General features: G+C 40.1%; 1 protein-coding gene across 1 annotated transcript in view; it reads left to right on the top strand.

The window, feature by feature from the left end:
- Window positions 1–428: 428 nt before the first annotated feature.
- LOC127627542 (serine/threonine-protein phosphatase 2A 55 kDa regulatory subunit B beta isoform-like) overlaps window positions 429–14498 on the top strand; it is a 72499-nt gene continuing 58429 nt past the window's right edge. Inside the window, exon 1 of the mRNA XM_052103988.1 lies at window positions 429–884. Within this exon, the coding sequence (XP_051959948.1) occupies window positions 815–884 (70 nt within the window). The 5' untranslated portion in view covers window positions 429–814. The remainder of the gene's footprint in view (window positions 885–14498) is intronic.

Genomic DNA, 14498 nt, shown 5'->3' with positions numbered 1-14498 from the left:
CATATTAATTGAGAGACAGTATGGAATATTATAATTTTTAACTAACAATCATAATTATAACTATTTTGTCACATTTCAAGAGGACTATCAGTGAACTAGGAAAAAAAACATTACACATTTGTATCAGATTTATTAAATACATTATTACATTATTAATTACAAATAAATAAATAAGCTTTCATTTTTTTTTTTTGTTAATACCCATATATCACTGTATGCATGGTACTTTTTTTGTAAAAATAAGATGAGCATAATTCAAGTTCTGATAGACCATCACACATCACACCATGAGCCAGACTGAAGGCATCATAACAAGTGGTCTGACGCAGGTGACAGAGGCGAGCTTTCGGGGAGGAGTCACAAACACGTGACGCTCCTAGCGAATCGAGCTGCTGTAGCGCATAACCGATGCGGCGTTTTGACAGGAGTGTCCGTGTCAGCACTTTACTGAGCGACAGAGCGGAAAGCGAGCTCTGTATGCCGGTAGTCTGAGGCAGCATCGCCAGTCACATCTGAAACTCCTCAGTCGCTGCATTCGCTGCATGACAGTTGAATGTATTGATTTGGACGTGGCTTTTTGTTGTATTTCTGGATGACGTTCGTTTGACTTTAAATGACTGCAGCTTTCTCCTGTGTTTCAGTCATTTTATTATCCATTTATCGAGGATTTAGTGTGACTGCTATTTCATATCCGTTTACACCATGACGGCGCGCGCGCGTCTCGCGCGGCGGACTCTGAGCTGAACGCACGAGCGTGGATCATGGATAGCGCTATCTCTTTCTGCGTTTCTCACTGTAATCAGCGACTTTCTCAATGGACGAAGACATAGACACCCGTAAGATCAACAACAGCTTCCTCCGAGACCACAACTATGCAACTGAAGGTATATGAACATTATATATGAGTCATTAAGATCAGGAGCACATATAGTCAAAAATCCTAAATGACGTGCCTATAACTCTTGAATGATTTCTTTAATAATTTGGAACCAATTCTGTAGGATAAACTAGAATATTTAATAAAGGTCCAACAGCACATTTTCAGTTTGTCCAGGATAAACCTAAATACCAATCCTGTAGCTATCCTTTGACTATAGGGAGCCACAGATTTGTGTTTCCTGATTATAAGAAGGTAAGTGATGCTGGCATCTTGTATCTTTAACACAAATATTGTCTGATGTGGAATACAGATTGTAGTGTTTCATTGGGGCCAAAAATAGCTGAGCAGTCTGATTAACACCTTAAGAAGCTTTTCTACTGGTTGTTTAGTCTGCCCGGTTCCATCAGTATAAGTAAGACCTGACAGTTTAGATCCATTCATACATACATACATACATAATCAGAAACCGAATAAGCTTTATTGCCAAATGTACTCATGTACACAAGGAGATAGGAGAAACAAGTGCACGCAGAAAATTACAATGAGACACAGAAAATAAAACAAGGTAGGTGTATAAATAGACATATACAAAAAATAGCACATATAATATAGAATGGTGTATGTACATGTGCATGTGGTTATATATGTGCAAGGTAGGGATTAAATGTGTGAATTTACATATGTACATGAGATATGTATTTACATTATTGCACTGTGGGGGAGTCCTGAGGCAGTATAATTCTTCATGAGGAAAATGGACTGATGGTAAAAACTGTTCTTGTGCTTGGATGTCCTGGCACTCAGTGCTCTGTAGTGCTGGACTGAGGGCAACAAAAGGGAGTGTGGGGTCCAGAGTGATTCTAAGTTTCCTCACTCTGGAGACATACAGGTCCTGGAGGGTGGGCAGGAGGGCACCAATAGTCGTCTTGGCAGTCCTGACTGTCTGTTGTAGTTTCCTACTGTCTGATTTGGTGGCTGAACCAAACAAAGGAAGTACACCCAATATCATCTGCACTGTTTTGAGCGTGTTCAACAGACAGCCAGCTGTTCAACCTCCCATCTGTATGCAGACTCATCACCATCGTGAATGAGGCCAATGACTGTGGTGTCATCTGCAAACTTCAGGAGCTTGACAGAGGGGTCCTTTGCAGTGCAGTGATTTGTGTACAGGGAGAAGCAGATCGGGCATGATGGTATTGAAGGCTGAACTGAAGTCCACAAATAGGATCCTTGTATTAGTCGCAGGTCTGTTGAGGTGTTGCAGGATATAGTGCAATCCCATGTTGACAGCATCATCCACAGACCTGTTTGCTCGGTAAGCAAACTGAAGGGGGTCTAGCAGGGGTCCAGTGATGTCCTTCAGGTAGGCCAAAACCAGTCTTTCAAATGACTTCATAACCACAGACATGAGACCAACAGGTATGTAGTCATTAAGTCCTGTGATTTTGGGGTTTTTGGGGACCTGAATGATGGTGAAGCGTTTGAAACAGCAAGGAAATTCACACTGCTCCAGTGATCTATTGAAGATCTGTGTGAAGATGGGGGCCAGTTGGTCAGCGCAGACTTTCAGACAGGCAGGTGAGACACTGTCTGAGCCTGAAGAATTATCCATCTACCACCATACATCCATATTTACATCCACCCACACATCCGTACAATACAGTACATCCGTCCGTCCGTCCATCCATCCATCCATCCCTGTTTAGATCTGTGCAACATTTGAATGTGGTCCAGTATAATGAATGTTGTGTTTATGCACATTTCTAACAAACAATGGTGAAGGTAATTCAAAAGGAATGTCTGCTGGAATCACATTGGAATTTCTTTAGTAGTTTGGAATTCTAAAGGGTTCTAATAGAAATGTTCTTATAGGATTCCAAGATAACACCAAATAAAAACAAGATATTTAGACACTGCTCCAAAAAAATACTATTATGATTATAAATTGGATACAACACCCCAAATCATCTAAAATAATCAAATGGCTTTTTTTTGGATTTTAAACTCCTAAAGTTTCCCTTGTGATATTTTTGTAAAGACATTATTTAAATACAAGTATAGTTATCATAAAGATGATGCAATATCCAATAGGACTCCAAGAATCCAAAAAGAATAAAAAAAAGCCCAGTTTTAGTTTATCCAGTAGGATCTAATTTGATTCTTGTTGAGGATTCTTATTTGATTCACTTAGGATCCTTGGATTGGATGGGAATTCTGTTCACATTCTTTTAAGAAAGCTACACACAGATTAATAAATAGTTCCATTCCTCATCTGTCTTCATAACTGAAACATTTACAGTGGACATCTCTAAATTATGCTTTCTACCCTGTTTTGCATTGTGAGTCATTAAACAGTTCCCTCTTGTTTCCATGTCAGTGGAGTCAGTGTAAACTCTACATCATATTGAGATATATAAAGGCATTCTTCTTCTCTGACAATAGACAGCTGATGAGTTACACTAAGCCCAGGCACAGACAAGAAACCTTCAACAGGACTGGTGCAATGCATTAGTTATTGTTTGGGGGGGTTGGAGATGGAGAGAGAGAAAGGGAGGGAGGGAGAGACAGACAGAGGGAAGGGAATAAATCTTAGATTAAAGGCAGAGAACACATATTGACAGATGTGATGTCATTCCATCTGCAAAAATCCACATTTCAGGCCTATTCCCACTTCCAGACTCTGCTCAAATCCAGCCCAAGAGAGCATGCAAAGATTAAAATTATATTTAATGAAAAGTGGTGAACTGTTGGAGTAAAGACAGGTTGAAAACCATACAGTAGTTCGCATTTTTGATAAAAAAACAAAAAAACAAAAGGCACTTTTACACCACCCATACAAACCAAAATATGGTGGATAATGGATTTACGCACAAAAGCTCTACGGTGAACACACTTTTATTTTACACCATTCTTTATTGTTGGTACTAAAATGGTAAAAATGTGGCAATTTTGTGTTGAATCTTCAATTCCGCTACGCAGGTTGACATCAAATCAAAACTACTTTGGCAGTATTCTTCCATTTTAGAGCATTCAAAGTGTTTATTCTGTCTGTGTGTACTTCACCCACTGACCTGATATGTGCTGCTATCATCTAAAGATTACAATCTATTACACAGCACTTCTCATTTTCCCCTTTAATTCCCTGTGAATTATACAAGTGCACTGTGACAAGGCGGAGGGCGGGGCCGGGTCGTGATTATACACACCCGGCCCCTTATCAGGCTAATTAAGCATCCGAGAGGGATAAAGGCTGATTGCGGATGGTGGTGCGACAAGAGAGAGTGAGAGAGAGAGAGGATGGAAAAAAAACACTTACTTGCCAGTTCTCCGATACGCCGTAGCTCGATCCTTGGCCACTCCTCCAACCTCTAACAGACGACAGCCGCACCTCTCCGGGCGGATCGGATGCAGTCCTCCAGCCCCTGGCGGACGGAACGCCCCGCCGCGTTCTCTGGGAACAGAAGGGGTCTCCCCCGCCCCTGGCAGCGGTTTTCCCGCTCCAGGCGGTCGGCAGCGAGCCCCTCCCAGCTCGTGGTCGGTGGTCCTGACCGCTCCAGGTGGTCGGTTAGGAGCCCCTTCTCCCCTCGCGGTCGGTGGCTATTCCTCCACTTCCAGGCGGCCGGGCTCCTCAGTCCCCCTGCAGACGGCCGCGGCTGCTCCGTTGGGGTGGATGGTAGTGGCAAGAACTCTACTACGGCGTATACCTCCTCCTCCCCGGGTTTTGGCACCAGTGTAAAGTAGTTCAATGGAAAGGAGTAGGCGAGAACCGGTCTGGCGATATAAACAATATTTTAATGAGAAACTTATACAAAAGACAAACACACAAACATGACGGACATGTCCGTAAACGATCTCTCTCTCGTCACACCACCGTCCGCAATCTGCCTTTATCCCTCTCGGAGGCTTAATTAGCCTGATAAGGGACCGGTTTTGTATTATCACAATCCGGCCCCGCCCTCCGCCCTGTCACACGCACCAATCGCTCATCCATCAATACAGGAAACTGTGACCCCTGTAGATCACATTGTGTGTATGCTGGCTTCACTTACCTTTAACCTTACATAGAAGATGAATAGTTAAATGGAGTATGCATTGTTTCCCACAGGATTTTATGAGAATGTTTATGGGGGTCCGGGGGCATGCCCCTGTGAGAATTTTGTACATTTTAAAGTTAAATGCATCAATCTAGTACACATAGTACACACAAAATTAAGAGGCTAGATCTATGAAGAAATTTGTGTTCTTTTAAAAATGTTTGTGCTCTAGTAGTAATTTAATCATAAACACCATCAAATAGAGAATACATTTGACCCAGGGCTCGATATTAAGCACTGTCATGTGCTTGTCCTGGACAAGTAAATTGGCCATTCACAAGTTTCTTGCCCGGAGAGAAAAAAAAGGAAATTTAAGTGACATTTCAAAGTAGATGTTGTACATTTTTAGAAAGTTATGATTGATGCCCAACCTAATTGTGTACCTTTGTAATCAACTCAGAGAAATGTAAACTGCACTGGGTAGAGATATTTTGCCTAAGCAACGGTGTAAAACACAACATTAGAGATCTTTTATGTTATTATGAGAAGTGTAAAAATATTTTTGGTTCATTATGAAATGGTGGCTGGACAAATTATGTAATTAATGGGAAACACTGGTATTTATAGCATAGTGTAAACACAGATACATATATAATTCGTATTTGTGAGTGTAAATTACTGCGAATGTGGAAAAATATTTGGCTTACTGGAGTGAGTGACACCTAACACCCAAATGATTAACTTATACTGTAGCATACCATCAGAATAAAAATTCTCTAATGCATCTAACATCGTATTCAAAGTACTTTTAAAAATGGTGTTAGTTATTTTTTCATTAAAGGAATGTCCAAAAATGCTAATTCTCTCATCATTTACTCACCCTCATGCCATCCCAGATGTGTATGACTGACTTTCTTCTGCAGAACACAAATTAAGATTATTTTAGAAGAATTTTTCAGCTCTGTTGGTCCATACAATGCAAATGAATGATGGCCAAAACTTTAAAGCTGTTACAAGCACAAAAAGGCAGCATAAAAGTAATCCATAAGACTCCAGTGGTTTAATCCATATCAACTGAAGCGATTCAAAAGTTTTTGGATAAGAACAGACCAAAATGTAACTCCTTTTTCACTGTACATCTTAGCATTTCAGTCTCTAGGTACAATCATGATTTTAAGCTTGATTACACTTCCTAGTGCTTGACGCATGCACAGAGCACTAGATAGCGCTAGTAAGTGAGCTTGAAATAATGATTGCCAAGGAGATTGCCGATGTCAAGATTTATAGTGAAAAAGGAGTTACTTTTTAGTCTGTTCTCACCCAAAACCGATTAGATCGCTTCTGAAGATAAATATTACTGTAAACCACCGGAGTCATGGATTACTTTTATGGTGCCTTTATGTGCTTAATGGAGCTTCAAAAGTTTAGTCACCATTGACTTGCATTATATGGACCCACAGGTTGAGGTTGTATATGAATTGGGAGACAGGGGGTTGAGACAGGGAAACAAATAGAATAATTTTATCGTAGATTCCATTCAATATTTTGATAAATGTTTCTGGTTCTGGCAGACATAACTATAGCAGTCTAACTGTGAGTTGATGGAAAAATTAGGTGTATGCCTGGCTGAATATACAAGTCTTTAGTCTAGACTTAAACTGAGTGAGTGTGTCTGTGTCCCGAACAGTGTTAGGGAGACTATTCCATATTTTAGGAGCCAAATAGGAAAAGGATCTACCTCCTTTTGTGGACTTTGATATTTGATACAGGGCAGAATTTTATGATCGTAATGAACGTGATGGAATGTAGCGTGTTAGAAGTTCACTTAAGTACTGTGGAGCTATTTAAAGCTTTGTACATAGTTAACAATTTTTAAATGAATCCAAAATTTTATAGCCAATTAACTAGCCAAGTAGCCAATTTAATGATGATAAAATGTGGCTAATATGATCATATTTCTTGGTTCTAGTGAGCAGTCTGTCTGCTGCATTTTGAAACAATTGAAGTTTATTTATTGAATTTGCTGGACATCCTCCCAGTAATGTATTACAATAATCTAGTCTTGAGGTCATGAGTGCATTAATTCATTTTTTGGCATCAGCCACAGAGAGCATGTGTCATAACTTAGCAATATTTCTGAGATTGGTATCAAATATAACGTTCTTCGCTGTAGAAGACTATGTAACAGTCCATCCATCGAGAGTCAAATGATATTTTAGCTAGGGGTACACCGATCAATCAGTCACCGATCTAAATCTGCCGATCTTCGTCTTAAGTCTGTGATTGGCAATCGATCGATTGTGCCTAGAATCAGGGCCGATCTTTTTTGCAACACATAGGGAATCACACATACACTGCTACTCTAATGAAGGAGCACATTCTCAGCCCTTGATGCATGACAGTGTGGCCTCAGGAGGGTGAATTGTTGGCAATTATAAGTATTCACAAATGTAAACTTTCAGACATGCTGTTATCCAGATGAATAAGCAGGTTTGTTTTAAAAAATGTGTAAGAATTACACGTGTATGAATATTAAGTTGCCCATTTTCTAGGGTCATTACGGTAGTAATTATGACTCGCTGCACTGTGAGCACAGAGAGATAAAGAGACTGCAAAGGGGTATAAATCTAATTAAACAACAAATAAACATGTGTATACATAATCAACGTGAGTAATCAACCCTAACCCTAACCCTAACCCTAATCAAACGTTGTGTTGAGCGATAGAGACTGAACAATCATGAGCACTTTCAGTTTTACTCCCTTCAGTATGCTGACTCGCGTTGTCAATCAAACATCCACGTTCTCCAGGTGCTCGCAATATCTCATCAATCACTCATCTCTGTGCTATTCTGCGAGGATCCCAATTTAAATCAGATTAATATTGGTCACATTACCACTAAACACAGCAATTATATTTTAACCATAACGGCGCCGCATCTTCTCGCATTTGCTTAATAATTAGTGAATTAGATCAAAATGCCAAAGACTGTAAAAAGATCCTAGATATTAATGATTTCTCACTGGAGCAGTTTTAGAGCTTGTAATTTATATATTTTTCTTATTTTTGAATGTATCTGTGCTGTGTGTGATGCTCTAATGGTTTTACTGCTTACCAGTATGTCACAATGACCTTTTTAATATTGACAACAGAACTATTCATAACTGTTTTAAAACAAATAAATGTTAGCAATTCACAATTAATGTAATTTTAATGTAATTTTGGTAACTTTATAAAAAGGATCCTTTCGTTAACATTAGTTAATGCTAATTAGTTGTAATGTTAGTTAATACAATTCAATTGTTCATTGTTAGTTCATGTTAGTTCATAGTGCATTAAATAATGTTAACTAACTTTTAAAATGTAATAATATATGTTGTAACTAACATTAGGTTCATTAGTTTATGTTAACTACAGTAATGTTGTTAAATAATGATAACAAATGGAACCTTTTTATAACGTCTTACTGTAATGGGGCATAAACATAACTGCACAATATAATTTGCAAAAGTGTGGCAAAGGGAACTTGAAAAAAAATCTGTATTGTTATTAGAGGTTGACCGATATTGTTTTTTTTTCAGGCCGATGCCGATCTTTTGAAATCCGGGTCGGCCGATTAATGCAGCCGATTTATTTTGGCCGATATGTGCTTGTTTTTAACCTCTTATTTGAACCTTTTATTTGAAAGATAAAATGTGACAAATAATTACTTAAGATAGACAATTTCTCAACAAATACATTTATTGAACACTTGACCAATCTGCACTTGTAGACTTAAATTAAAAATGTATAATGTAAAAACATATTGTATAAATAATGTATAACAAATATATTAAATAAACGAAGCAGGTGTTACGAACTGCTCCGAGACACGAAGGTTGAGATCCAAATGCAGCTTTAATTAAGGGGCAATCCAGACACGTAATCCAATATTCAGAGCATTCAAGAGAAGCACAGGCATAACTAGGGATGGGTATCATTAAGGTTTTAATGGTATTATTATCTTATCGATCCTGCTTATCGATCCGGTACGTCAACTGTATTCTTAACGGTTCTTTTTGTTAGAGAGAGAGATATATATATATATTACACAAAGATAAACGTTATATAGGCACAGTGATTTAATTTCAGGAAGGTCTACTAACATTACTGTTCAGGTGTGGTCTAAAAATAAATCTAATAAAGTTATCAATTGTAAAATAACACTGCATAGTTTATCATAGATAGATTAATGCTTATTAATGCAGAAGTTATTCATTCAAGAGCTGTAAGTGATTTTCTCTTTGCCTTTTTTTGTTTGATTTGCAGTAATGGCTCAATCGTCAGCATGTTGATTAGACTGCTTCCCCTTTAAGACCGAGTCTAATAGGCTCCTGATGCAGCATATTTTCTCCCAACTATTTCCATAACTACGTCCATTTAAGACATAAACTGTGTTTAAGTGAATCTCCAAGCCGGTCGTTTTGACATATTTTTGTGTATAGTTGATCGTTTAGACGCGCACATGAAACCCAAAGTAGCCTATAGTTTACTTGTCTCTTTGCGGTGTGTTTCGGAGTGCGCCGCCTTGGGAACGGTATCTCTTGCGCTCTTTTTATTATTAAACGCGTCCCGCAATTTAGCAACAGTAGCTAGACTGTATTTTACAACAATCACCGATCTTGCTGATTCTGACGTTAAGTTTGAGTTTTAGGGAGAATGTCAGTGCACCGCTGTGAAGGGAAGGAAGTTGTGCTAGACAGAATGCGGCTTATGTATAAATATTCTTTTTATAATCTTTGGAAGGCGAAATCTAAAATAAAATCAGACTAATATCACAGATCTAAACCAGGCTACGTTTGAATGTTTAGTTCTGTCACTCATTTAGCTGGGCTCGTGTTGTGCTCGCTGTGTCACCGCGTGAGCGAGATCTCTCTCTCTCTCTCTGACTGCGAATAGCTAAATTGCATCACAGACAAATGGTTTCATATTATTATACATAGAAATGGCTGGTGAGATAAAATAACTTTCTCTTTATAGCAATAATAAATGTATTTTCTTAATTTCTCCAGTACTGACAGCAGAACCAATAACGTCCGAGCTTACCAAAGCCAGTCCTTCAATAGCATATAGCGCGTTGGCATCTTTTTTATTACTTATTTCTCTGCATTGAGTGACAACCCTCTCAAATATAAGACACACAAACAGAACAAATAATAGTCTCAGATTCACTGTCTGTAATTGCAAATTTCTTGCTTGTCATTGTGACATGATAGCAACCCTTCTGCTGTGATAATGCAACTTCAACTATGCTATCAATATCCAAAGTAGCCGAACGTCATGTCGCGTTTTTTCTCGAAGTTGGCAGTAACATATCTAAAGTTTTTAATTAAATATAAAAAAGTTATACAAATTTAATCCTTACCGTTTTCTCAAAGGAACTTAGCTGGATGGCACTGGATGAGGTCTGCTCATTCTGCTGGAAAATGACTCTAGGGGCAGTGTGCGTCGAACACGTGTTCCACAACAACACTAGGCTGCCCACAGATGCGCCTGGCTAATAATCGGCTTGATATACTTGGATATTGGCCAATGCCGATTATGTTAAAAATGCAAAAAATCGGCCGATTAATCGGCCGTCCGATTAATCGGTCGACCTCTAATTGTTATTAAATGATCTTAGTGTTAAATAATCGGAGATCTAGTCCAATAATTAGTACCTCTGTTTTGATGATTTGAGTAGAAGGAAATTTCTGGCCATTCAATCTTTGATTTCATTTACACAGTCTGCTAACGCTAAAATTGGGTATTGTTAACTTAACAATGGAAACTTATTCCACGATTCCTGATAATATGTCCTAGGGGAAACATATATAAGGAGAAAAGCAGAGGCCCTAAAACTGATCCCTGTGGCACTCCATACTTGACTTTTGTTCGATTTGACAATTCTTGTTTACAAAGACAAAGTGGTAGCGGTCCGCTAAATAGGACCTAAACCATGCTAATGCATGTTCACAAATGGCAACATAATTCTCAAGCCTATTCAAGAGAATGTCATGATCTATGGTGTCTAAGATCTAAAAGCATTAGAAGAGAAATGCTGCCACAATCAGATGATAAGAGCTAGTCATTTGTAACTCTGATAAATGCAGTCTCTGTACTGTGATTGGGCCTAAATCCTGACTGAAATTATTCATATATACTGTTTCTCAGCAGAAATTAGCATAGTTGGGAGGACAATACATTTTCTAGTATTTTCGACATAAACGGGAGATTTCAAATCAGTCTATAATTAGCCAATTATCCAGGATCAAGCTGTGGCTTCTTAATAAGTGGTTTGATAACTGCCATTTATAAAGTTTCTTTGGACATGTCCGAAGAATAGCAATGAGTTAATAATGTTAAGAAGAGGTTCTGGGATTATAGAAAATACCTCTTTTAAGAGCTTTGTGGGTATTGGATCTAACATACATGTCGATGTTTCAATAAGTTTTGTTAGATCTTCATGATCTATGACAGCGAAGGATTGAATCAGTTAACAAATTCTTGAAGTAATTTCTGTTGTTCTGCGACGAAATATCTGGTTCAGTCTAGACTTTATTCCTAACCAATTTAGCCACAGTACTGAATAAACACCTAGGATTGTTGTAGTTTGCTAAAATATGCTGACCTGCCAGCTTTTAGTTGGGGAAATTGAACCGGAGTGGGCAATGTTCAAAGCTTCCATTGCCGAAGCCGCAGTGGAGAGCTGCGGTCTCAAGGTTTTAGGTGCCGCAAGGGGTGGTAACCCTCGAACACCGTGGTGGACACTGGTGGTCAGGGAAACCGTCTGACTGAAGAAAGAAGGCTTCAAGGATTTGTTGTCCCGGAGGTCTCCGTAGGCAGTTGCAAGGTACCGACAGGGGCTGCGGCCTCGGCCGTGAGGGAGGCAAAGCAGTGGGTGTGGGAAAAGTTCGGAGAAGTCATGGAGAAGGACTTTTGGTCCGCACCAAAGTGCTTCTGGAAAACCGTCCACCACCTTAGGAGAACCATCCAAGCTGTATACAGCAAAGATGGGACACTGTTGACCTCAACCAAGGAGGTTATTGGGCGGTGGAAGGAACACTTTGAAGAACTCCTAAATCCCAACATGCCCTCTATGTTAGAGGCAGAGCCGGAGGTTTATGGGGGATCAGGTTCTATTTCCCTGGGGGAGGACACTGTGGTAGTCAAACAACTCCGCAGTTACAAAGCCCCGGGGATTGATGAGATCCGACCAGAAATGCTGAAAGCTTTGGATGTGGAGGGGATGTCATGGATGACATGCCTCTTCAACATCGCGTAGAAATCTGGGACAGTGCCTAAGGAGTGGCAGAACAGGTTGGTGGTTCCCCTCTTCAAAAAGGGGGATCAGAGTGTGTGTGCCAACTACAGGGGTATCACACTTTTCAGCCTCCCTGGTAAAGTTTACTCCAAGGTGCTGGAGAGGAGGGTTCAGCCGATTGTCGAACCTCGGTTTGTAGAGGAACAATGCGGTTTTTGTCCTGGCCGTGGAACGACGAACCAGATCTTTACTCTCGCAAGGATCCTGGAGGGGGCCTGGGAGTATGCCCATCTGGTCTACATGTGTTTTGTGGATCTGGAGAAGGCGTATGACCGGGTTCCCCGGGAGAGACTGTGGGAATACGGGGTGGGGGGGTCCCTTCTTAGGGCGATCCAATCCCTGTACGTCCAAAGCAAGAGCTGTGTCCGGGTCCTCGGCACAAGTCGAGTTCATTCCATGTGGGGGTTGGTCTCCGCTAAGGCTGCGCTTTGTCACCAATCCTGTTTGTGATATTCATGGACAGGATATCGAGGTGTAGTCAGGGTGGGGAAGGTGTGTGGTTCGGTGGGCTGGGGATCTCATCGCTGCTTTTTGCAGATGATGTTGTCTTCATGTCATTATCGGTCCGTGACCTTCAGCTCTCACTGGATCGCTTCGCAGTCGAGTGTGAAGTGGCTGGGATGAGGATTAGCACCTCTTAATCTGAGGCCATGGTTCTCAGCAGGAAACCAATGGAGGGCGTACTCCAGGAAGGGAAGGAGGTATGCCCCAAGTGAAGGAGTTCAAGTACCTCGGGGTCTTGTTCATGAGTGAGTGTACAATGGAGCAGGATGTTGTCCGGAGAATTGGGGCAGCGGGGGCGGTATTGCACTTGCTCTATCACACCGTTGTCACAAAAAGAGAGCTGAACCGGAAGGCAAAGCTCTCGATCTACCGGTCAATTTTTGTTCCTACCCTCACCTATGGTCATGAAGGCTGGGTCATGACCGAAAGAACTAGGTTGGGAGTACAAGCGGCCAAAATGGGCTTCCTCAGAAGGGTGGCGGGCTTCTCCCTTAGAGATATGGTGAGGAGCTCAGTCATCCGTGAGGAAATTACTCTGAATTTCAGCAAACGAGACAAACTCATCTGTCACCAGACAAATCATAAGAGACCTGTTTCATTCATAACTCTGTTTTGTGTTTTGCCTTTGTACAATATCATTGCTTATTACATATCTGTCAAACAAAAAGAATGTTTATAAATAATGTTTGTCAGTTTATTTATTTTTATATATATTTTTAATATGGGTAATATGTGTAATATATCGTTAGATTGGGTCTTATGATCTGGACAGTTATGCCATGTCATGCTAATTAAAGATATTAAATTAGTAGCCTGAGTAACCCCCCCCCCCCCCATCCGAAATGCCCACCTATAATATCCCCTAGCCCACCCTAGCATAGCTAGCAGGAGCCGGCCCTACCAACAATTAAAGCTCTATCCACAGTAAATACTAGATCAGATCAATGTGCAAAATCACCAAAGAAATCAGAATATGACCAAGTGATCTACATTATATACTGTAGCAAGGGTAAAAAACAACAGAGAAGTTTTATTTGTATCTGATGGTGTCACATTAAGCATTATTAGTTCAGAAGACTTACATTTATATCCTGTCCTCTGAGTAACACTGAGCAAATTGCAGCAACACCTCCTCGACCCTTCAGATGAGGCTCGTGTTTATAATAATAACCTGGGGGAGTAGATCCATTTAAACGAATATATTCATCCGGTTTAAGCCAGTTTTCAGTCATACAGCATCCAAACTATGATCTGTAATAATTTAATTTACAATTAGTGCTTTGGTTGAAAGAGATCTAATGTTTACTTAAGTAGCATTACTTTGTATATGCTGTTTATCTTCCATTTGTTTTTGTTATTTTCAAAAATAATTTAGTGAGGGGTTTGTTTAGTAGTTCGGGGAACAGACACAGTCTCTATGTGATTATCTAGGTGAAACAGTCTCTGTGATGTAGTTTATGTGACCTGTGTGATGTCTCATGGCAGCTAGCAGACGTTCGGATTAGCCAGTTTGTCTGCTTCCTTACCTGGGCCCCAGTTAGTCAAATACTTTCACTATTAGTACTATAAGCCAAATTACTAGAGAGGAGAGTGGCACCTTCCATGGAGGGATGGAGTCTGTCTCCCTTTAGAAGTTCAGGTCTTCCAAAAACTCTTAGATTTGTCTTTAAATGCTATTCTCCGGACACCACTCAGACATCCAGACATTCAGTGACACTAATCTACTAAATCTAATAAA

The sequence above is a fragment of the Xyrauchen texanus genome, chromosome 34 (genome assembly GCF_025860055.1).
Source record: "Xyrauchen texanus isolate HMW12.3.18 chromosome 34, RBS_HiC_50CHRs, whole genome shotgun sequence".
NCBI lineage: Eukaryota > Metazoa > Chordata > Actinopteri > Cypriniformes > Catostomidae > Xyrauchen > Xyrauchen texanus.
Note: the sequence above shows the minus strand (reverse complement) of the source record. Positions and strands in the feature narration are given on the sequence as shown.